Raw genomic sequence first — 25997 nt, 5'->3', positions numbered from 1 at the left:
AAACCCACTCACCAGCATCCCCGGCCTTAGAAGCAGAGAATTCAGATCTCGGGCTACGGCCCAGCAAAATCAGAAATGAACCAGCTCTGGGAAAGCTTTATAAAGAGGTGGCTGAGAGGCCATGGAGATGGCTCGTATTGTAGATGGCATCGTGCAGTAAAACTCACTCCACCGCACCTTAGCACAATATGCACCAGGTCCTTGCACCAAGCCTCAAGAAAATGAAAAGAGCAAGGTGACAAAGCGCACTGTGCAGACAGTTATTTCTCCCCAATACCTCCCTCCCGCGCCTCACCAGTATAAAGCATCTCCCGCACTAGTGACCAGGTGGCTTCCTTTGAAGAGAGAGTTTCCTTCCCCGCTCATGCAGTGCTTGGCTAATGGCCAAGGAACCAGGAGAAAAAAGTCTTTGTCGTCTGCACTGAAATCTGCAACCACCATGTCTCAAACCTAGCCTGAAGAAAACAGCTAAGGAAGAGACCTCTTAAGACGACTCCTGGGGCTGTGTCCTTTTGAGGTTCTCCTCACTGTCTTGGCAGAACATTTAAGAGCCAGGGAATGGGATATCAACCTTGACTATGTTTTACTGCATACCAGAATCTCAACCTTAAATTAACCCCACTGCGAACCGACCTTAGAAAAAAGGACATTCTAGATCAAAAGGTGAGCCCATATCACCATCTGGTAGAGTGTCACCATCTCATCCTGTGCTCCCCTACAGCAATATCGCCAGCTGGCCTAGAAGCTGATTAGCTCTGGAGACCCATCCAGCCACTACTAGCTACAGGCAGGTCCCTGATAGACAGCCTTTTCGGGGTAGATAGAGTCACAGAAGGATGGAGTTGGGGGGCGGGAGAACCCTCTTGAAAAGGCAGCCCTTCCCCTGAATCACACACAGCCACTGAGTAGCATTCGGTCTCCAGCCGGTTGTTTTGTTTATTTATATATTTGATTTCTCAAACCTAAGGAAATTACTAGTTTAGCCACAACGAAGGCCATAAACCAGGAGTCTTTGACCATTCGAAATGCTTCGGTCAGGAGTCTGGCTCCCCATTCCCATCCAAAAGCTAAGCTAAGATCTTACAAGAAAGCGATCTCACATATTACAAAGTGAAATATTTCCCTGAACCGCCCCTAAAGGGCAGAAAAATCTTCAGGAATATACAGTGAAAGAGCGATATAAAAATTTGCAAAGATATTTTCACCTTCTCTACGTTTTTTTTTTTTTGCAACGGTTCAATTTGCTTTGACCAAGGAAACTAACGACCGACCAAACAGGTCAGTGTCTTCTCTAGCATTCAGGGTACCTGCACCATGAGCTTTGCACCACTCTGGAAATGGGTCCCCACAACTGGCCTCTTCTGCCTTGATCATCACCTCCTGCTGCCACCACAGCCACAAGGCTAGCAGGAAGGACCCTGAAACTTGGGCTGATCTGTTTTGTGCTACGTACAGTTTGCAAATGGGATCTCAGGGCAGAGAGTTTGACATTCGACAGGCACCCCGCTGCAAAGCGCATATGTTACTGTTCTTTACGGACTCGCAGAGATGTCATTTGCCCGGCCAACTCTTAAAACTGCAATTTGTTCTCCAGTTATATATAGAATGATTCTCATCTCCCTCTTTCAGCATTATGAACGTTACTTCATTTGTCTGTTACAACCACTTCTACCCCTCTCCTCTGCATGCTCCAAGGAAAGAAAACACAATGGATCTGGAGTTGCCAGAATAGATGGACACTGTGACCGATCTTCATTTCATTTTCATTTCCCAACTTAGATAGTTATGATTCACTGACCTGTCACACTCATTTAACAGCTTGTCCTGTCCCTTCCCCTGTCCCCCCCTCCGCAACATTTCCTAACAAGCCTTCACTTGTTTGGGGGAAGTCAGATGGTCTTTTTACAACATTTATAGGAAAGATTGCTCCAAGGCACCCCATGTCTGATTAAGTGATGCTTTCAATTAACAGCCATTACAATGGTCTTTGTACAACACTGCCCTTCATTATGTCTTATGCAACAGTTAGCACTGAAGCTGCAAGGTGGAGTGTACAGCAGACACTGCCAACTCCCTTGTGCTCTGCAGAAGGCAGAAGTAGTTAGCTCCTTGGCAGCACACATGCAGTAAGTGTTGCGACAATGAGTGGAAGAAAGGTTGTGATGAGACATTTTGGGACAGGGAGACAAACCCCATGTCCTTAAAAAGAATAAAAGGAGGGGGGAGACTCACTCCTAATCACAGAGATGTCAAAGACGCAATGGAACAAAAAGTCTCAGTTAGCATATATGGAGATAAACTTCTCTCACAGAACTGGAAGGGGCTCTGAAAGGTCATTGAGTCCAGCTCCCTGCTTTCACTAGCAGGACCAAGTGGCCCCCTCAAGGATTGAACTCACAACTGTGGGTTTAGCAGGCCAAAGCTCAAACCACTGAGCTATCTCTCCTCCCTTAAATGAGTTAAAGACTCTTTAAAAAAAAAAAAAAAAAAACTTTAAACAATGTTGGCCAGTTTTAGCCAAAAATACAACTGGCAGTTCAGTTTTCCATATGCATTCCCCTGGCTTTCCTCTACCTAGTCTCCCCTGGCTCCTTAAAATCTCAACAGTCCCTACAGATTCCTTTTTTTTTCCTCCCCTCCCCAGGAATCACCCAGCAACCTGAATTCTCTACATTTTAAATGGAAATTGTACCTAGTTCAAAGTTTTATAAAAGTCATGTAGAGCGGTGGGGGTTGTACACCACAGAAGCTGAATTTAAAAAATTAAGCAATAATAATAAATCCCCAATTATCTCACACGGATTTATTATTTTCTATTGGAGAAAGAACAAACCCACTGTTTAAAATCCATGGCCATCTCTTTTTACTCCCCACGGCATGAAACATTTCAGTGGAGAAAAATTCATTGCTTTATGCTCAAAGCTAAAAACAGCTGAAGCCTTTAAAACCCTGTGTTGACCACAGCTATGATGAACAGCATTTAAACTGCTCAAGAACAGCAAGCGCATAGCTTCTGACAGATGAGTCCAGCAAGTCAACCGTATGGAGTCTGCAACCCTACCATTGCTATTCAGCGAAAGTTGATCAGATAGTGTTAAGACCCAAACAATGCCCCAATGCCAAGCAAACATGATCTTGGAAAGGTTCTCTCTGCACAGGCAACGAGAGTTTATAATTAACCTAGAAGGAAACACAAAAATATAATCCAATGGGTCAGACAGTCATCTAATGTGTGGAGGAAATGAATAAGAATGTATTAAGCACTGTATGTTTGTCCTCTATTAGAAAGAGCATCACTGAAGACTTTGCAAACTGAATCCAATGCGTTTCCCAAGTCACCTTTTCTTGCCTTGTGCATTTGCACACACAGACTGCGTGAACCCCTGAGTGTACACACAGTGTGTCATTCTTCCTCAACTCTCACCTGGCCTCTCACCCTCTGCCCCGAGACTGGATTTTGTTTTGTTTTTCCAAATGACTGAGCTTCTGTCTGCTGGCAGGTCTAATATCTGAGGCACTCAGCGCCAAACATTTTCATTTGGAACACCCTCCGTAGAGATTTTTCCTCCCTTCCCATTCTGATGAGCGTCAACACAGCTGCTCTCCCCTGTGGAATGTAAGCTAATATTGCTGCAAACCCAGGTAACTTCCTCAAAGCCTCACAGTATGTGGCATTACTTGCCCCCTACACCCTCCGGTTCAGTTAAATATTTAAACAGATTTTATTTTTATGCTTACCTCAACTGCCCAAATGTCACTAATGCCTTTGCTTACGCAAATCAGAATATCTCAATAGGTGACAAGTAAATGCATTCTCGCTACATACACTGTTTACATAGATTCATCATATTGTGTAAACTCGAAGAAAAAATTTTAAGAGCACAAAGTTAAGACAGTTACAAGTGGGGATTCTGGCAAGTTTTCCCATCAGACAGCCTCTGTTTGTTTATGATTTTAAACGGTAACTTCGGATATTTAGAATGCACTTAGGTTTGTTCCCTTAAACATTATCCACTTTTCACAATGAGTGTCAATTTTGGCAATCAAAGAAGAGTGAATAAGTCACTGTTCATACAGCCTCATGAACACAAGTGTGTGTGTACTCAACACAGTATGTCAGCACTGCTTTGCCTTACTTTGCCAGGAAAAGTTAGTTTGCTTATAATAAATCCCCCACTCAATTACTGGTTTTATTGTCCCAAATTTAAGCCTGGACAAATTTCATTTTCATTCCAACGCCTAGCCTTGCAAGTCGCAAGCTTGCCATTCGCTAGAGAAAGAAGATTCAAAATCAAATGCATGCTCCATAGCCAGCCCCAAGATCACCGTAGTGGCCAAGCGATAATACAAGTTTGCCAACAAACCCCCTAAAATCCTTACCTCGCTATACTGGGACTGGGCATTGTTTTCCAGGTACAACATGTTAGCAGTCAGATTCAGCAATGCCGCTGTCCTCTCTTCTGGCTCCAGGATTTTGACAAATGCCCCCCACCCCCTATGAGACCCTAAAAATGTGATTCTACTTGGAAGATAACAGGACTCAGAGTGTGCCTCTCTGCATAATTTAAGTTTCCCTTATATATCCAACTATAAGCAAGGAGCAGGAGGTGGGGCTCTTTTGCTTTACCTGTCCAATCTGTCAAAGTGCCACCTGGAGTCCTCCACTCCAATGGAGAGAGGCCTCTCCCATCTCATTAAGTAGTTAGAATTCCTTATCACCAATCTCTAAAAAGGGAAGGGAGGGGGAAGAAAACACGAGAGAGAAGAAAGGAAACTACAACTTTCTCCTGTCACTTTTATATGAAATTGGAAACTCAAAGAAAGAAAGAAAGAAAGAAAACAACCACCATGGGCGCGTTCAAGAGAAGCTTCTCAGAGCAGCTCTTTTCTTTACTGCTGGGATTTTCAGGGATTTCTTCTCAAACAGATTTCTTCACTCCTGCTCCCAAAACACTCTGGAGGTGCTCTAGATTTTCAGATCTCAAATAGTAACACAGAGAAATGGCCAGGCCTGTGATCACTGTGTTAAAATCCTTCCCCCCAGAAGTACTAAGAAACCTCACAGCGTGTGTTTATGTCTCTCTCTCTCACACACACACACACAGATTACCTAAAAGCATTTGCAGATAACAGAGCGACAGAGTGCATGTAGTGCACCAACAAATGCCATTCCCTTATCTGCGATTGCTTTAGTTCACTCATTTGTACCCAATATTCCCCCTCCCCCCCATCCATACGTGTAATAGGCCATAAAAATACTCCAAACTCAAATATAAAAAACGTTTAAAAGCAGCTAGTCCAAAACGTCTCCTGGTTCTGAGCACTGCCATGGGAGACTCTTCAAATCTGGCTCCTCCGCAGCAGAAAGATATTGTTCCAATAATTTAAAGGGCACCCAAAAGCCAGGAGGCACCTGGATTCTCTGTACAGCAGGATTTATTAAATATTTAAAAACACAAATAGGAGTTTATGGCCTGGTTTGTTACCCTCACTCAGCCCTCCTGGGCCTGTCTGTGCAGCAGGGAGAAGAGATGGACAGAATTACCCTGCTGCCACCCGGCTCAGAAAAAATAATAAATTACCCTGATTTTGTAAGTAACAGGGGACCTAGGGGAACAGCATCCCAGCAAACTTGCACAGATTGGTGCTTCCAAAGTTCCCATTTGTGCATCTCAGCTGGGATTGCCAAACGTGCTCAGCCTTAGCTTGCCTTCATGGGAGCAGAGTTGTGCTCCACATCAGCCTTACTGAAAATGCCACTCTCTGAACACAGGGACTCTGTCACCATGACATCTAGCCATGGCGTGAATGGGCTGTGTGTGGAGAATACACGAAAGGAAACTCATTGGCCTGCTTTTGAAAGAGCAGTTATAAGGTGTGTCAGATGGGAGAAAATAAACACTTTTTACAAGAGTCCAGATGAGACAGAACTGCTTGCCTTTGAAATATAATTACAGTGCGCCTGGATTTTTATGTCTAGGAGTCACTAATAGACCTACTACCAAATGATGACTTCTCTCCAGGCCGCTACTGCTCAAATTGAAGTCAAACCTCATGCTTCAAGGCTTGAGAGAAAGACCAGCAGGACTGTATGCAAGGAGAGTAAGGGATTCCAAACATGGCTGCAAGACTGGCTCCATGGTTACGGAGAGATTGGATCCTTTGTCTGAAGTACCCAGTACTGTTCAGTAACAGATACAGGAGAGCTAACCATTAGGTAAGCACTAAGCGCTTAAGTATTGTCTAGTGGCTGGATTAGGAAACTGTTCCTATTTCCAACTCTGCCACTAATTCTGTGCATCTCCTTGGGAGAATCACCCAGCCTCAGACGCCTCACCAATTCCAATGGGGGGGGGCAGAGGAGGGGACAAGGAGGTGAGACACACTGAAAAGGACTTCATTACTTATATGAATAAGGGTGCAATGGGTCCCCCCCCACACACACACCCATTTGCAGATTAGCAGAATGTGGTATGTTCTCAGAACCTGGCAATACTGAAGAGGGACAAAGTCTTTCTTGGAAGAGAAAGAGTCCAGGAGTAACAGAGGGGTGCAGCAGGCACAGACTGTCACTCTAGACCAGCCTCATTCTAGCCCTGTTGATCCCAAACCATTCTCTCCTTGTTCCCTAATGTTCAGAGCCGTTTATTCAGTGTTCCTGTGCGCTGTTCAACAGCAGCTATGTTCCACCCTACAGACAGCTGCACTTCAGTTGTACATGAAGCTCTAGATTTACCTAGAGGTAATGTACAGTATCCACAGCTACCGACAGTTCTTCTGGGCATACAAAATATGCCACAAATATATGGCGTTGGCTAGTCAGCACTGCGTTCCCCACAGATGCACTGACTCTGACAGCACTGTGGGAGAAATCTCCTCCGCAGGGCAGTCACAAAGGAACAGCTGGATACACCCCTCTCCACTCTGCTTCTGAGGAAGGTAAGAGTCAGCAGGTGACAAAGGCAGACATACACCGCAGCAGCAGGAGGCAATCTGATGCATCACATGGAATGCACAAGTATGACGGTGAGTCAGGGCCTCAAACTGTAACCACGGGACATAAATGCTTAGCTACCTTGGGACAGAACAGCTGCAGTCAGGAAAGTGTTTCACACACACCATGGTGGGGATTTCATGTTTATGGTTTCACTGCTTCAGATCAAACATGCTCAGGTTACAGGATATTTGCCCTGTCGCCCAGCCCCCGCCCTTTTCCTTAAGCTGGCAGCTTGTACCCCCTTCCCCTGCCCCCAGGCAGTGAAAGATCAAGGCTTGATCATTTTGCCTCTTATGTTATCATTAGAAATAAACCTTCTGAGATCTGAATCAAGTGGACCATTCTTACGGCAATGCAGGAGACAGAATGGAATACAGCTTGGCCTCCTGTATCTCCTATTGGCTGTGCAGAACTAACTGGGGGGTGGGGAGGGGGGAGAGAGGAGATTTTGCCTCTAAAATGAGCTCTGATTAGATTCCCAAGCAGCAATATACTTGGCAGCCCCTTTGAAGGAAAGTGAATGCTACCGAGGTGCTTATCTACAGACCACAGCTTTCTAGAGGGATTTCCAAGGGGAGGTGTTCTGTGTGTTAAGGTCAGAATATTCTTGTTCAATACTTTGGGGGTTTACTCCAGTTTAATCTGTTCTTTTGATGGGGGTATGGAAACCCAAAGAGGCTGAGCTAAGCTTTTAGAAGTGATGTGATTTTAGCACTTCAGTTACTGGATGTTCAACTTGACACCTTAAGCGAGACAATTCTCAGAAAGTGACAATCGTCCACCCTCTGAAAGTCAGTACCCTATAAGGAGTCTCAGTCTGGGCATCCCAAAACCCGCACTAGTCACTTTTGAAAGTTCAGCTGGAATACTGACAGCATCATTCCTTGATCTTCCTAGAAAGCATCGGAAGCCATTTTACCTGGATGGACATCATACGCATACTCAGAAGAGACCTTGATTTAACAAGTCATCCAAAGTACACTGCTTCTGGCTTTATAGCACACTGCATAGCTTCATTATTAAAGCCAGAGTCCTGGTACTGCATGTGACTGTATAACCTTCTGCAGCAAGTGTGACATCAGCCAAGTCACACTCTTCATTCAAGTTCTCCTGTTTCCCTGCTGTACAGATAGTGTGGAGTTGATTATAAAACACATTTGTTGTTGTTTAAGAATCAGACTTCACTGTAGCATTATCCCTTCCTGAAGTCTAAAGTGACACTGCTTTCAACCACAATGCCAAGTGTCACAGACATGTCTCAGAAGCCTGATGACAATACAATTAAATGATTATGCAATTCTTGTAGCAAGGGTGTGTGTTTGTGTGTGCGCGCGCGCGCCTATTAGGTGGTTCAGCCTGAACTTCCTGCAGATCAAAGCAAAAACTCCTCACACCTCCCCCACTTAATTTCACAAATCAGCATGTGGATAAGCTGTTCAGGAGAATGGTAAAACCAGCTCAGCTCAGCAGCATTTACAAATGTAGGTTTAGATAAATGAAGGAAAAAAGGAACGACACTGGTTTGTTACCTCCTTTGGATAACTGCTGAATGCTTAATATGAGACACCTTTAAATAGCGGGGGGATGGAGGGATTAAAAAGTTATGAAATATTTTCACGGGTTTTCTTTCTCAGTGAAAATTTTCTTGAAAGTATGTCCCTATCTTACTATACAAATGCAAACTGTGAAGTGAAAGTTACTAGAAACAGAAGCAAAGCCAGACAATTTATTTTCATTGTTCAAGCCAAGTTGAAGAGCAAAAAGTAAAGAAACAGCATAAAGCACATGAGAAGTATCTCCAGCTAAGGCATGGGTTTTCAACCTTTTCTCAGTTGCAGACCCCTAAACAAATTTCAAGAGGTGCAGACCCCTTTGGAAATCTTAGGCATAGTCTACGGACTCCCAGGGGTCCATGGACCACAGGTTGATAACCACTGAGCAAAGGCAATAAGTAACCCAAAGATTTTTTTCTTTAAGTTGTGTTTTGTTTTTTAAAAAGGACCTAATCAACCACAGAAAGATGACACCTTTGGGAGAAAGCACTTTACTCTCTAGTGTTCCTAGTAACGTCTTCTGATCCTGCAACGTCTGGCACATGAGTAGACTCTTTTCAGTAGTGCGACACTTGTGAACGGGCTGCTGGGCCCACACAAGAAGCTGTAGGATCCGGACCTGCAATGGCTACAGTTCAAAGAGATTAGAGGAAGCCACTCCCCATTTTATTCAGTTGGTGCACTTGATAGAATTTGGTGTACAGTCAGTTTCACCATAGTCAATTTTCCTTAAGCATGTCTCTCTCCCCCACAGCAACAGGGGAGAGAACACAACCGGATGACGGGAAAATGGGGTTGGATGGACACAAGAATGGGCAGGGGGACTAAGAGGTTAGGGGTAGGTGTAATAGGCAAGACTGCTTTTAAAGCCTTATGTCCCAGAGTCTTTAAAATTCAAAAAAGTCAGTGCATTTCTTCCTCCCTTCACAAAATCTCAAACTGCACTTTGGCAACATGAAGCACACACAATCGCTTTTGCAAATTGCAGAGGAAAAATTAAGACTCACTGAAGGTAGCAAAGCAGCTCTGCAATCAGTTGACACCCACAGTATATCTCAGCTTTCCCTCCCCAAAGAAGTGCGCCTTCCCCAGTTGGCTATCACAACAGGCTTGCCCTCTGACCCTGGGTAAACATCTGCACACGCAGCCTATTTGAGCTGTTGCAGTCTGGTATCTCCACCGAATGCCTCAAGGGCTAATTAGAGTGTTAATGGGATCATGTCGGGAGATAACACTGCAGAGGGGAAAATTGTGAAACAAAACCAGTTCCTTCACAAGAGATCTGCAATATTGGTTTAGGAAGGGTAGGCACAGCCCCTGAGGAGGCTGCACTACAGGTGTTGAGCCCTTTTTAATCAGGAGCAAGACACTCCTCTAGAATGGCTCAATTACACAGCCAAGATTATGCAAGGTCTTCATTCCTTTTCATTTCCCTGCATGATCAAAAAACCTCCAGCCCCTTTTCTGCAGCGACAAGGCTTGGAAGTGGAGTCTGCTCCCACTGGGACCACCACAGGCCCATGGCAGACGGTGCTAAATAGTAACCATACCTGAGTGACACACAGGCTGTTACCTACAGTACCTACAACCCCGCAACATACGAACTGAAACTGGCGTCATTGGATAGTACCCAGAATTTAATCAACAGAAAGTGTTACTTGTATTCTAGTTCTGACATTCCTATTATTCATTGATTTTTGTGCAAATAAAATCAAGCACTGCCATGCTAAATTCTTTTAAAGCAGTCTCTTATTCAGGGGTGGGAAAACCACAGCCCATGGGCCAGACATGGCTCACCCAACTCCGGCCGGGGCACTGGGTCGGGGGTCAGACCATGTAGCTTGGAACCTGTACCCCCAAGCCTCTCCCCACGTCCCAACCCCCGTCCCATCCCTGATCCCCCTCCTGTTCTCCAAACCCCTCGATCCCGGCCCGGAGCACCCTCCTGAACTCCAAACCTCTCATCCCCAGCCCTACCCCAGAATCCGCACCCCCAGCTGGAACCTGCACCCCTTCCCCAGCCCTGATCCCCCTCCTGCTCTCCAAACCCCTCAATCCCAGCCCAGAGCACCCTCCTGCACCCCAAACCTCTCATCCTCAGCTCCACCCCGGAACCTGCACCCCTAGCTGGAACCTGCACCCCTGCCCCAGCCCTGATCCCCCTCCCACTCTCCAAACCCCTCGATCCCAGCACACAGCACCCTCCTACATCCCAAACTCCTCATCCCCAGCCCCACCCCAAAGCCCACACCCCAACCCCAATTTTGTGAGCATTCATGGCCCACCATACAATTTCTATGCCCTGATGTGGCCCTTGAGCCAAAAAGTTTGCCCACCCCTGCTCTAACTAGTGTATCATAACTGAAAGGATAACAAGTCCTTGGCGAGAGCAAAGATCTTTGCAAGCAAGCTGATCAGAAAATCGTAGCAGGCGTTCACTGCACAGAAAACCCCACAAGACTATGGATCTTTTAAAAAGGCAGCAAGAGCTATCGTGTGGAAAGAAACCCTATTTTTCGCTGAAACAGGCTTTTGGGGCCCAACTCTCTAGCGATTCTGCAGGCAAAGCCTCCATGACATCAGTAGCAGTTTTGCCCCTGTAGTAATCATACTTGGCGCCCAGTCACATCTTTCATCTGAAGATTTCAAAGTGCTCCACAAACATGTAATGCATTAAGTATCCAGCGTTGCTGTAAGCTAGGCAATTATTTTGCAGATGGCGGAGAATGGAAACAGAGAAGCTAATGGACTTGCCCAAGGTCACACATTAAGTCTGTGGCTGATGAGCACGCAGGTCAGCTGATTCCCTGGCCTGCCCTAACCATTAAACCACACTCCTCCTGCAGATATGGAATGACGTGTCAGGCCCTTTGGGAAACAGGGAACAACCCTATGATTGCAAAGTTGCAAGGCTGAGATTTTTCCTATTCAAGCCACACTGCTCACAAGAAGTTATGCCGCGCCAGTGGCTCTCACAAGAGCCTCCCTGATGTACACAAAAGACTGCCGTCACAAATGGTACTGCTATACGCCGTGCCATGAAATGCAGGTTCTTGCGGAGGATAATCTAAACAAAGGAGAAGAAGGAAGAGCGGAGGGTGGTCACGGATTAGAGAAAGTTCTTTGGTTTGGTTTGGTTTATTAAAAATAAAGAGTAACTGTTGACAAGTTCAGGTTTTCTCTTACATAAGCGAGTCAGGAATGGGTGTCACTTATACAAGATAAGGGGAAGCCAGGAGAGTGAGGGCAGGATAAGTCACAGATTACTTACAGGAAATGCACAGCTGATACAAAAGTTCTGGCAATGGATTCATTTTTAAACCAGTGCCTCCTGCTTGGACAACTTTGTCAATCCGATACAAAAAAGAGTCATCGGCTGCAATGATTTTAGTTCTTTCAGGGTATGTCTACACTGCAGCTAGGGATAAGGCGGGTGGGTTTGTACTCAGCCAGCTAACCCAAGCCCCACCCAGGCACCCGGGCTACACAGCTATTTTTAGTGCACTAGCACGAGCGGACCTAGTGCGTCCGTCTACCCAAGCTGGGACGCATGCTCCCAGCTGCAGTGTGCCTTTCTTCTCTGGGTGGCCAGAGGTCGGCAGCTGTTGACCGAGGGCCCAGCTCTGAAGGCAGCAGTGCAGAAGTAAGGGTGGCAATACCATACCATGCCATCCTTCCTTCCGTGCTGCTGCTGGCGGCAGCTCTGCTTTCAGAGCTGGGCTCCAGCCGCCGCTCTCCAGACGCCCAGCTCTGAACGCAGCGCCGCCACCAGCAGCAGTGCAGAAGTATGGGTAGCAGTACTGCAACCCCCCAACAATAACCTTCTGACCCTCCCCCCCCCACAACAACTTTTTGGGTCAGAACCCCTACGATTACAACACCATGAAATTTCACGTTTAAATAGCAGAAATAACGAAAGCTTATGATTTTTAAAATCCTATGACCGTGAAATTGACCGAAATGGACCATAAATTTGGTAGGGCACTAGCAATATGCGAGAGATGCCTGCCAGACACTCAAGGCATCCCTGCACCCCAAGGATTTCACACTCAGGGCAGATGGAAAGGTACATCTAACAGAGATTAAAAGAAAAATACAAGTGAATTAGATTCACTTCTGGCAGAATGGCTGGAGCAGGTTGCTAAGAGAAGCTTAAATGTAGGCAGGGAGGGTGCCTTGCAGAAGTGCTCAGGGAGGTCAAGCCACACACCAGGCACCATGTGGAAAGTGGTACGGGAGCCAAAGCAGGCACAGGTGACAACTGGCAGAGCACAGATGACATGGAACATGAGCTCTAGCCATGTAGGATTCTTGCAATGCAGATACATTTCTCACTCCTGCTTCAACATCTTCAGGGGGCACAAGAAAGATCCTAATGGTTCAAAACAGAGTCTCCATTACAAAGTGGCAAGGAAAAAGCTCTGCCTAGCCCTGGGAGAAAGGAAACAGACAGCACTGTGCGGGGTAGGTTAGAGAGCAGGACAACAGTGGAACAGACTAAAGGGATAAAACACCAACTGCACCATTAACCCATGTACTGGACAGAGGCTGGATGCCCTGTTTCTATTCCCTGACCCAAAGCTAGGAGCCTGATCTCATGCTCTACCCATACTCAGGTCATGCCGATATAGCGTTTTGAACACAAAATCTGATTTGGGCAAGCAGGTTGCGAATTCTAATTCCAGGTTAGCGATGAGGAAGCATTCTGCTCGTCACCCCAGCCCCACGTGAATTTACAAGGATAGTACGAACTAATGAAAACAAACTATAGGAGACACAGGATGGCTGTGGTCCACTTATATTTGTGTACTAATACACTTAGTAGTTTGTCTGAGCTTCACTTGCCTAAGGCCAGCTAAGGTATTTACTGCTTAAGGGCTCTAACTCAGTTAAAATGTTTAAGAGAAATAACAGGAACAATCTTTACAACTGGGAATGAAGCCTACCAATCAGGACAGACAACAGCATATGAAGTTTCTTACATGAACAGTATAAGCTTCCTCTTTGCTAGTTTCCAGACACTGGCAGCAAAAGCACCCAGCGCACCTTGCTTTCAGATCAAGATCACTATAAATGAATGTTCGTGCAGCCCTCTGAAGATGGAAAGTGTTATTGCTTCATAACACATGCAGCATCATGGAAAATTTTGGAGTTATCCTGCTTGCTCACGGAAGATCGGGTTTTTTTGGAGGGCGGTTGCTTCTTTTGTGGTAGGCTATTTGCATAGAAGCAGAATGTTAGGTTCCTTAGAACAGCAACTCCTATCAATTCCTCCAATCCCCACAAACTGGGGATCTGAAGCCAAGTCTCCAGAGAAGACAGTTAGGGCACTCAACTCACCCTTCCAACATTGACCCCAGACTGGCGGAGCTAAATTACCTTGTCCAATCACATCCACCAGGGATGTTTCTGAACCCATCCTACTCAAAGAGGAGGCCTGGGATTGTTTTGACTGCTGTGTTCCCACCATTTTCTCTCCCTTCTCTCTTTGATGTTTAATCCTACTGCATTTTATGAAACTGCATTAGACTCAGCTCCTCAGGGCAGCTACTTTAACTGGGTAAAGCACCGTGAACACCTACGGTGCTCTTGGCTAACGAGTTAGTTTTATTTATGATTGTTTGCACTCCAGAAGCGCACACAGTGTGCTAGGTGCAGTCGGTACACACAAAGACAGTCCCTGTCCCAAAGAGCTTGCAGTCAGACGTAACATTTTTATTGTTCAGCATATTATACTGTACATGCCACACAAGGAATGGATCCATAAAGTCATCCAAAGGAAGGATGGTAAGAATTCCCTAGATCTGAACCCTGTATTATAATTTTAGGTCCAGGTCAAATCCAAAGCCATTCAAGACTGAATAAAACTTTCAGGATAATTTTTTCGATACCAATACGAATTCAGGAAAGTGATAATATTGTTACACTTAAGGAGCACCCTTCGTCCCCAAAGCTCTTTACAAACAGAAATGTAGCTGACTCTAGGCAGCAGCCAGGCAGCTAATACAGCAATGAGAGGAAGGAAAACATATTTTAACAGCAACAACATCAAAAGCACCACGGAAGCTTTGGAGTTCGTGGAAAGAATCTTAGTATCCAATTTATCTGCCTCAGAAGAGGTTTAGTTGACCCCTTCTGGATTTGAACCTGCACTCCCATGGAATATAGGTATTTCAAACCTGGTGAGCAGCAGAGTTTGGAGGTATATATGTTGCAGAAGATAAACACTCAGTAATATTAAAATGCGATGGCTGAATGGGGAGTGCTCACAAATACAACTGAAAACAAGATAGGAGTTGCAGGGGAGGTCACAGGTACTACAGATGAATAAAATAAGTGGAAAAGATTGCTCATTACGGGAATACTTTTGCATAATCTCAACCTTCACTAAACAAATGTATCTGCATGCAGAAAAATAAAAACTTGGCAAGCCTCAGAAACCCTTTCATGAATAAACCCAGACAGTGGTGCAAATAAAAGTTTGATCAAATGTCTGAACAGTCTGCAAGCTTCCCATCTATCCTTCCATGGTCAATCCCGGAATGTTTAGGGATGGAAAAAGATGACCACACAAGCCATCTGGATTCATCTACTCGGCACGCTGGTGTTGCTATATAATGCATTTCTCTTCCAGTGCCCAGCCCTTTTGTGACGAAGCAGCTTCAATTGCTGCCTCTGGAAGCACACATCACATCTGAGTCGACTATTGCAATACAGACATGCCTCCTGATTTTTTTTTTTTTAAGTCCATGCCTCTTAGTTCCAATTGGTGTATGTCTTGTATTAGCCAGCAACCCCTAGAATGCATCCAGCTACCCCAAGAATGCAGCCACCTCCTCTTTGCCCTTCAATCTCACACCTCTGTCAGTTGCCCTCAATCTTCCACTTGCTAAGGTTCTAACCCTGCAAAGCACTTAAAGCAGGAGTCCCCAACGCGGCGCCCATGGGGGCATCTAAGTGCGCTCGCGTCCTGGCCGGCAGTTGAGCATCCGTCGAAATGCCGCCGAAATTCGGCAGATGCTTGACTGCCGCCACAGTCCTTCGTCTGGCAGGTGCCAACAAAAAGGTTGGGGACCGCTGACTTAAAGCATGTGCTTAACTTTAACTAAGATCACTGGGATTGTTCATGTGCTTAAAGTTAAGTATCTGTTGCCTCCAGAGTCCTGCCTGACATGTAGGTCAGAGATTGGCTTCTTTGTTACTTATCTCTACAGCAAGTGTCAAAAGAAGACTCAGGTCCTGGACTGTGGTTCCTATACTGGAATATAAAAGGTACATTTTACCTTGCTTTGATAATCATTATATGAGCGTCTGCAGGCCATGAACTGATCAACAGCTGAGTTCAGAAATCAATCCAGGTTGGGCTGCACCAGTAAGTGACGGTATGTCATACCAGGACTATTCTGGCAGATCTGATTACTACAGGAGTTAGAAGTTAAACACAAAAATCTCAGGTTTCAAGCTTCTTGGGTTCCTAAGGGAACATTCTAAACAAGAACTGATGAAACACGATTTCACTGGGAGGGTGGTGGAACAGAACAAGGAGTAATGGTCTCAAGTTGCAGTGGAGGAGTTTAGGTTGGATATTAGGAAAAACTTTTTCACTAGGAGGGTGGTGAAGCACTAGAATGGATTACCTAGGGAGGTGGTGGAATCTCCATCCTTAGAGGTTTTTAAGGCCCTGCTTGACAAAGTCCTGGCTGGGATGATTTAGTTGCGGTTGATCCTGCTTTGAGCAGGTGTTGGACTAGATGACCTGTTGAGGTCTCTTCCAACCCTCATCTTCTATAAATCTATGATTCTATTGCTGCTTGACAGAGTCTGCAGAGAGGGAAACAATCTTTTGCAGGGGGAGGGGAGTTAACTGCTCTCATTGAGATGAATGGATGTTAACCCTGAAACCTACCAACAACATAAACATCCCCCACCCCTCTTTAATGGCTGCAATCCTACTTATGCAGCATCCACAATCCCACATTGCACCTACAATTAGTTTGCTGATTGCTCTTATACCAGTGATGCAGGATTGCAGTTAGCCAGGAACACAGTCCATATGAATAGGTGGCAAGACTACGGATGGGAAGATGCACGGGCCACTGTGTGAAGACCCTGGATCTGATGGCCTGTTATTATAGGGCAAATCCCAGGAGAGTTTTGCAGCAGTTCTCTTTGAGCTTGTCTAGACAGCGAGTGACTGCACAGCAAGCCCGAGTGTGAATCTACAATGCACCAGCTTCCGCACACCAGCTCACTGTGTGGGCCGTGCCACAGTGCACTGAAAGCCCTGGAGCACAGTTAGCAAGCCACAGTCTGTGACTTCCACTGTCCTGTAGCAATGTCCACGTGGGAGGTTACTGCGCAGGAAGCTGATGCGCTGTGGAGTCCCACCTTGACTTTCCACGCAGTTACTTGCTGCATAGACAAGCCCTTTGTTGCAGGTATGGTAGAATGTACAGCACCAGCACACCTTCGAGGACTACGCTATGCAAGTTACTGAAATTGAGAAAATCTTCTCTGCTGACATGTGCACAAATGCCCAGCAGAGAACATTCAGACAGCAATAAAGCCTGACCTCCACAGAGGCTGAAAGATGGATTTTAAAACAGGGATTTTTTTTTTGAACCTGCTCAGAAAGCTCTGACCAAGGAGACTGCCGGGAGAAAGGCATTCTGCTCAACTGGTTCAGCAAGGGGCCGAGCAGGAGGAAGGCTAGCTTAGGGGCATGCAAGGAAGGTATGTGCACGGAGGGAGAGGGAGTCAAACTCACCTTCCCCAGCTACAGCACTCGTGCTGCCAGTGGCTAGAGCAGAGGTAGGCAACCTATGGCACGCTTACCGAAGGCGGCACACGAGCTGATTTTCAGCAGCACTCTCACTGCCCAGGTCCTGGCCACAGATCCGAGGGGCTCTGCATTTTAATTTAATTTTAAAAGAAGCTCTTAAACATTTTAAAAACCTTATTTACTTTACATACAACAATAGTTTAGTTATATATTATAGACAGAGAAAGAGACCTTCTAAAAACATTAAAATGTATTACTGGCATGTGAAACCTTAAATTAGAGTGAATAAATGAAGACGTGGCACATCACTTCTGAAAGGTTGCTGACCCCTGGCCTAGAGCTTACCAGGGCCCTCAGGAGAGACCCACTCCCTTGCCAATTTCCAGTTCAAGGGCTGGGGTGGAAACAGTAGTTTTCCAGGTTAAGAGGACTTAAACTGGGTACTAGACAGTCCTTGAGGAGTTCTCCAGAGAGAGACCGGTATTACCCAATTGGGTACCAGCCACTGGAGAGCTCCCCAGCAGTCTAGGTCAGTGGTTCTCAACCTGGGGGTACACAGAGCTCTTCCTGGGATACATCAACTCACCCAGGTATTTGCCTAGTTTTACAACAGGCTCCATAAAAAGCACTAGTGAAGGCAGGGCAAACTAAAATTTCATAGACAACGACTATATCTCAATTCATTTATTTTATAATTATGTGGTAAAACTGAGCAAGTCAGCCATTTTTCAGAAACTGTGCTGTGACACCTTTGCATTTGTATGTCTGATTTTGTAAGCAAGTAGTTTTTAAGGGGGATGAAACTCGGGGGTACTCAAGACAAATCACACTCCTGAAAGGGGTAGAGTCGTCTGGAAAGGCTGAGAGCCACTGGTGAGCACCTGTGATGTTGTAGTTCAGAAGCATTTGGGGCGGGGGGAGGGTATGTGTGTGTGTGTGTATGTGTGTGTGTGTCTCTCTCTCTCTCATATATATATGAAGATTCCTAGTTCCTTGCAATGCTGACAAATCAGAGCAAAAGGCCATTGATAACACGCCACTCGCCAATTGCTGGGAGGAGCAACATTACATCCAAGAGACACCATCCTGTAATCAGCACTCTCATTTCCCTGCCAGGTGTGGCCAGGTACAGCCAGGATGAAGGGCTATTGTAATGAGGAGCCCAGAGATCCCAGCTAGGCCTTCAGCACCAAGAGAGACAGGTCTCTAGCACGCAGGCTAGCGGAACGACCCTCTTAGCCATTATCAATAGACTGAGGCAGCCACTGACAGGAGATACCACCAGCACGCCTGCTACGCAAGGTATTATGTAACGACACCAGAGCAGTTCTCTTGGGCTTTGTTCGGATGAAACCCAAGCTACAGCCTCTCCCCTCAGGGGAGGCTTTCAGCGCAGGAGATGGAAGGAGCTTGTGGCTACAGAGTTCTGCTCTACATGAAACACATGCAGGCAACCCACCAGCCAAAGCACCTCCCTGCTTACCCGTCAGCAGAGCCGTCCGTGCCTAACGCCTGGCAGCGTGTGAATCCCCGTCCCCTCATCCCCGCCTGCTCCTACCCTCTTGGGAAGTCGAGCTTTGGCTCCACTGTGTTACAGGTCTCAGAAACGCAGTGGAAAGGAGGACATTCCCTTTGGGGCTTGTAGGGGACCCAGTCACAAGACAGAAGGGGAAAAGGGGAAGGCATGCTGCCTGGGTTATTTCGCACCCAACCTCACAAATCCTGTTCTGCTCCCCTCTCTGCCACCTCCAGCTCCCTTTCATCCGAGCAGAGCCCTGGTCACCAGCCTCGCTGAAAACAGCATGCCAAGGACAAGGCACTTCTACTGTAAAACAGAGCAAGAGAATGGGAGGTCTGGGTCCCATGGGAGAAAATGTTGCTTCCTTTTCAGCCAGCTGCCACTGGGAACAGAGGATTTCCCCCCCCCCCTCTCCATTTTCTATTTCCTTTTTAGATTACAAACGCAACCGACTGACATAAACCAACAGAGGGCTTGCTCCCTGGTTTTCCATTTGCAGACAGGACACAAACACGTCCCAGCTGTGGCAAAGTCCAGGTCAGAATTTTTGCCCCCTCTGTAATTCTGTTCTCTACAGATCTGCTCTGGTTCAGCCACAAGGTGTTGGGCTGGATGCAGGAATCACCGGGGAGGAGACGTCACGTTCAAGCTCAGAAAGATACGAAACACGACATCTCGGCAGGACCTGCGCAACCACCCCCCTTCTCATCTAAATCCCTCCTTAAAACTCCGCATTTCTGGGATGCCCTGGCTATCAAAGGTACTTATTACAGTACTGTTGCCATAGTACCCGAGTGCCTCGCAATCTTGAATGGATTTATCCTCAAAACACCCTGTATGTCAGGAAAGTGTGGCAATCTCCATGTTACACTGCAGAGCTGAGGCCCTGAGAGAGTAGGCAACCTGCCCAGGGTCCCAGAGGAAGTCTACAGCACAGCAGGGAAATGAACCCAGGACTCCAGCCAGCGCCCTAACCACTGAACCATCCTTCTTCTCTGGTGAAACTGTAAGATTTGCTTATTTGTTGAGTAACTGCCCCGAAAAGGTGGCACATGCCTATCCCGAGTCAGCACATGATTGGACTGCAATTCCCCTCACTCCGCCCTCTCTAGCACCCGAACACCTCGTGCCATGTGCATACTTTACGTGGGCAACTCTCTTAGGCAGGGCCTTGTACCTTTCTGCAAAGCCTCCATCTGCTGGGACACAGTGACAGCACAGAAAGCCCTGGGAGCGGACAGTCAGCCTGCAGGTCCATTTAGCAAACACGTCAAGATCAGAGGTGGCATTCGCCTTAAAACAATATCGAAGAGTAATAGTCCCATGCACTAGAAACAGACTACTTTAAAAGAAGCAGAGCTCTGGGCAGCTATTGTACTGTATTTCCCCACCACCACCACCCTCTTTTTGAGCTCCGGGGTTCCTATCCTCTGTTTAAAAACTCCACATTTAATCAATTGGACAGAAAGCCTTAGAGTGAAGGAATGAGATTTTTAATTATTGCAACACCCAAGCCCCCGGTGTTATGATGGTGCGTCTAATTTAGAATTCTAGTTGGAGTCAAAACTAATAAGCTACAGGTACCTGGAAAAAAGAGAGCGAGAAACAGGGCTCCTCTGAAGCTCATGGAAAGTCAACGAAAGATGTTGGCTTTGGATAAGCCCTTATCTATTTAGTTTGCCCTAGTTTAAATCTTAGATGCAGCCAGAAATCTGGCCTTTATCTTTCCATAAGACAATATATTAAAGATCGCTCTGTTTTAAGCTTAGTCTCATATGGCACCTCCGCCACCACCACATTCCTTTGTGTTTATCTGCCCTCTTCAACCCTTTCGCTCATATCAGATGCACACAGCACATCGTGTCTTCAAGTGACATGGCCGAGGTTACGACAGAGACAGGTGCTAAGAGAACTACTGCCCTGCAGCTATCTGCAGGAAGAGAGGAGATACAGGGTTAGAAGGTATTTCAGATTAAACACAACAATGGCAAACACCTGCCCCGAGGCTACACATTCTCTGCCAGCACAAGCTGCAGCCTCCGCGCGCCCCAGAAACAGCAAAGCAAACACCAAGTTCTCTGCAATGCGGCGTTGTCGCCCGTCGAGTGATGTTTGCTAATTTACAGGGGGGGGAAGAGGGAGAAAGAACGTTCCCTATTTTAAAACCAGGCTGTTTGCACAGGTCCGAGATGCATTTTTTCCTTTGTCAAGCCTTTTGTATAGCACTTGATTGAACGAAGGAGTTGTTCTCCTTTACTGGAAGGCTTGGTACATTAATAAATTAACACAGGGGCACACAGCACTTAAAGGGCTTGAACCAACAGCCACGCACCAAGTTACACGGAATTACATTAAGCAGCTTGTCGCCAAAGCTCTATGCTGTGATGTATCCCCGTGACATGCATTAACACTAATGACAAATCACACAACCCAGCCCCGGCGTGCAGCTTGGAAAATATGTGCCCTTAAGGGCGGAGATCAAAGCCACCAAAAGCAAGAAAACCAGATTCTAGCGAAGGCTGCACGGTCACCCTTCTCCTGCCGCACTGCGAACAGCGATTGCAATGCTCTTCAGCCAGCAGGAGCCATCACACAGGAGAGGGAGGCTTGGAACAAGGACTCAAGGCAGTGTCACATTAACGCAGCACCACACCAAGCATTTATAGAAAGCAGAGTTGTGCAGGCTTTGTTACAAAGCCACAAGGAACTCAACCAGTCGGATGTGGGAGGGAAGCTGGCAAAGATACAGCCAATGCTTTTAAGAAATTCCACCAGCTTAGTTCTAACGAATTTTCCCATTTTACAGATGGGGAATCCCCATAGAACAGGGAGAGTCTTTCAGACTGGAGGAACTTTCTAAGGGCACCATTCTACCAGAGCTGTGCAATCTTTCGGGGCTCCTGCAACCTTTCAAGGAAAGGGCCAAACTTTGCCCCCTCGGGGGTGGTGGAGGCACGATCTCCATTCCAGATGGGCTTTGTGACACATACCCTCTCTGACGGGATAATCCCTCTACCTTCCAGCATCGGGACCTGAAGTAGACAAGGCCTGGAAACCCCTGTGGTCATTGACTCATGCCTCTCAACTACAAGCACAACAGTCATTGCCAGGATGCGAATCGGCCACTACGGTGGACTGCTGCAGCACTAGAAACCTGTAAGATTAGCCTAAAAGAGCACTAACGATCTGGTGACTTAACGGTTATGGCTCCTGTGGGCGGAATACAGGGGGTGGGGAACCTGGTTCTGCTGATACTAGCAATAATCATCAGTCCAGGAGGGAAAAGGCCCGAGCGGTAACGTAACAAAAAGGGAACTGCTCATCGGGAAAGTTTGGGCACACAGCGTACTAGTGAAGGAGAAGAGACGGCACTACCGCAGAAGCAGGAGCTGGGCACGTCCAGCAAACTCTACGACCCTCCGCTCCAGCCCGTAAAGCGACACATGGAACCATCAGCCCCCAGAACACTTGCCAAGAGAAAACACCAAAGGCAAATAAACCAACCACCACCAAGGCCTCCTCTGTATGTAACCACGAAATGTGCTGGTGAAACACAGTGGCAGCCAAATCTCATTAGATTTGCCGTTTACTCTTGCCTGAACAGATGGAGAAAGGGGAGGAGCAGTAACCAGGCTAGGGACCCAAATTTTCAGCCTGTGTCTACACTATCCTGCTTGTCCTGTTAAAGAATTCCTACAGTCTGTCGCTCCTTTAGCCTTGCTCCCTTGGTGAAGGCACCGTGGGAGCGTTAGCGTAGTCAGGACACCGGCAGCCACCAGTGTTTAAACCCTCAGCCCACATAAGTGTGCTGTAAGCAGGGAGAAAGCCTTCGGCTGGAGGACCAGAACGAGGGGCTGCAGAGAGCTCCCTCTCCGATCCCTCCAAAACCTTCTTTGCTTGGCCCTTCCTTCCATTTGCACCCCAGACTCTGCCCCCTTCACTCAGCAATGCTCCAAAGCAGACGCACCACAGAACGCAAATGCAAACATCTCCACCCGCAGGGCCACCAGGCAAGGTGCAGAGAGCTGGCTCCTGAGATCAGGGCAGGGGAGCGAGGCCTTTCACAGGCCTGTGGCTAACCCTTGGAGGTGCTCACCCTGTCAGACCACCGTTCAGAACCAGGGCTATTGCCACAGAATAGACAGGGCCCAGTGTAAGCGCTTACACACACTCACCCACATGGGGTCGCTGCCATCCGCATCCTGCATCCGGACGCAATCCATACTAATCTCTATTTTGTTTGTAGGGCCATTGTCTGAGGTATCGTCCATGAAGTTCAAGTTGATTGGCTGAACTGAACATATCGGCCTAAGAGGAAGAAAAGAGCGTCATTAAAAACAGTGGCCAAAATCCTGACTCCACTGAAGTTGACAGCAAAACTCCCATTTGACTTCAGTGGGGCCAGACTTTCACCCAACAGCCAAGCATCTGCCAGCCGGTAGCACCAAGAACCCCTACACTGAGTATGGGGGAAATAAGAGAGCTCATGGTGGTAAATGCCTCAAAGCCAGCAGAAGAGGATCTAAACCTTCCTCTCACAGTGCTACAGCTAACAGTGGGTGTCAAGAAGGGGACACAGTCTTCCCTCGTTCCCCAGAAGCTCCATCCCAATGAAACCCAAGCCCAATCCAAACCTCTCTGGAACATTTCACTAAAACCTCTTCACTTTTCCTCCCCTCCCCTCCAGAGCCAGGTAGGCTCAAAGGATCAATACTTGGGGGAAGGGGCGTTTTCATCATTCCCAACCTGGCTGAGACCAGGAATTCCTTGAAATCTCACTCGTTCTCCCAGACTTTTTCTCCCCTCAACGCAGCGCCTAGGCGTTAGGAGACGCATTGCAGGGAGGAGTCAGAGGGGAGGAGAAGTGGATGTTACCCATGGTCTTACTTTGAGAAATCTAATGGGCAGGGCAGATGAGCAGGGTGGCAGGGCCGGCATTATGGGTGGAAAACCACTAGGGCTGCCAACCCTCCCAGATTGGCTAGAAGTCTACCGGAATCAGCATCAATCTCCCAGTGTCAACTGAAAGCAACCCAGGAGATTTTAATAGGTATAGTACAATTAATGACATTAGGTCATGTTGGGGGGAAAAAAATCTCCCAGAATAGCTTCAATCAGAGTTGGCAACCCTAGCAACTACCCAGGGCGCCGTGGTCAAGAGGCCAGGAACGGGGCAGGCCTAGGGTGCGAGGCTGCAGAAGGGAGCTTGGGGCAATAGGGAGGGGGTAGGCAGCGGGGACCAAGGGGGATGGGGGAAATGAGCATGGGAAACTCGGGGAGGCAGCGGGGCCTGGATGGAAGCCCAGGGGATGCAGCGGGGGAACAGGTTCACCCAGGGCACCACTTTCCCTAAGGCCAGCCCTGCAGGGCAGTTACCCTAAGCCCCAAGTTCTAGGGGCAGCCACATCACCACGCGGCTCAGCTTTCTGGGGGGCCTCTGCCACTTGGGAGGGGGGCACTGAAAACATTTCCCACCCTGGATCAACAAAAACAGCTGAGGCCGCTCCTGCTAGTATTACTCGTCGCCCTGCAAGAACTGAAGTAAGCTCTGCCCAGCAACTGCTCCAAACTTCCCACATCAACCTGTCTCAACCCTGACCTGATGAGACATGCCCACTCTTCTGACGGTGTGCAGTACCCCAGTTCTGTTCTCTCCAGGTTCTTATACTGCACTCAGCACCACAGTGTCCGAGCATCTCCCAGTCGTGCATTAGGGCACATGACTAACATCTGTCCCAGGTTTGTTCTCTCAGCCTCCCCCAGGGGGAAAAGCATGTCCCCATGTCCAGCCAGTCCATAGCCTCTCTACCGAGCCCATCAAGGGTGCCACTTGTGAAACCGACATCTGTCCACTATGAACCAAATTGAGAACCGCTTCAGTGCTCCCAGCGGCCATCCAGTAACCATGAGTGACCGCGGAGTTGGCTAGATCCCTAGTGGTCACCTAGACCTAGGTCACTCTGGAATCTACAATACCAATTTTCTGAGCCACCCTGACAGCCTGTCTCCCAAATGCCTGTCTGCAGCAGTCTCTGTCTGCTGGTACTTACTGTTCCAGGAAGTCCCAGATTTGCTGGAAAACCTCTGGACTCAGGAATTCTCTTGTCTGCGAGCTCTGGGACATGGTGGATCGGTAGTAACTCTCCGTCCAGGAAAAATGGCCTGGAGTTTCCACAAACCTTACAATAAATAAATAGATGGCATTGAGTCCTCAATTAAACTACTCAGAAACCTATAAACAGAAACAATTGTGTGAAAAAGGGAGAGACTAAGTGTCTGAAACATTCATAGCTGTACAGTCTGCATTTCCTGATACTGGGGACATGTTAGAAGGGAGAGACTTAGATCACCTCTCATGTTATGGTAGACATCCCCCACCCACCGTAATTCTGTATTAGATGGAATCTTACAACCAAACTTTATGTCATCCTCACATAAATCACCATAGTATTTTGCACTTAAATCGGGCGGAGTACAGGGCTGGGAACCAGGAGATCTGGGTTCTGTTCCCATCTCCGTCACTGACCTGCAGTGTGACCTTGGACAAGTTAGCTCGCCTCTGTTTCCACTCCTACATCTGTCTGTCCTGTCTATTTACAGCGTAAGCTCTTTGGCACAGGGACTGCCGCTAACAGGTGTCTGCACAAGACCTAGTGTAATGGGGCCCCATAAGCAGTACTGTTATGTAAATAATAAATGATTACACTGCAGCTTTAATCTTGGGCCAAAAGCAGTGATTTTGAGAAAACTTTTGTCCATTTTTTTGGTTTAAAAGCATATGTACTTTTCCTGCTTTAGAACTATTTGCAATTTCAGCTGTAGCATTGTGACTGCACATGCTCAAATTAGATGTAAAGTGGTGTTTTAATCTAATTTTTCTTGTTAAAAAAAAAGAATCCCAAGTAAATTCAATGTTTAAAGATTACATTAATGAATAGCACCCAAAAAGCAAAAAAACACAACACTTTCATATGCAAAAGTACACTCTCTCTCTCTCTGAGTCAAACTCATCACACACTTAAGCAGCCCCCAACTCCATTGAGGACAGCAAAGCTTTCCCACAAGCATAGCTTGAATTGCTAGCAATGGGCTTTCCGTTTAGCAGGAGGCGTTCAAGTGAAGGGCCTATGCACAACTGCTAAGAGA

General features: G+C 47.0%; 1 protein-coding gene across 2 annotated transcripts in view; it reads right to left on the bottom strand.

The window, feature by feature from the left end:
• TP63 (tumor protein p63) overlaps positions 1-25997 on the bottom strand; it is a 139239-nt gene that overhangs the window by 86215 nt on the left and 27027 nt on the right. The window contains exons 2-3 of one of the 2 annotated variants that reach the window (XM_050964795.1): positions 24902-25030; positions 23027-23159 (exon numbers count right to left, since the gene is read on the bottom strand). In XM_050964795.1, the coding sequence (XP_050820752.1) occupies positions 23027-23159; positions 24902-25030 (262 nt within the window). Of the gene's footprint in view, positions 1-4380; positions 4525-23026; positions 23160-24901; positions 25031-25997 lie in introns of those variants that run through there. The other variant, XM_050964797.1, reaches the window with a different exon arrangement.

The sequence above is a fragment of the Gopherus flavomarginatus genome, chromosome 8, assembly GCF_025201925.1.
Source record: "Gopherus flavomarginatus isolate rGopFla2 chromosome 8, rGopFla2.mat.asm, whole genome shotgun sequence".
NCBI lineage: Eukaryota > Metazoa > Chordata > Testudines > Testudinidae > Gopherus > Gopherus flavomarginatus.
Note: the sequence above shows the minus strand (reverse complement) of the source record. Positions and strands in the feature narration are given on the sequence as shown.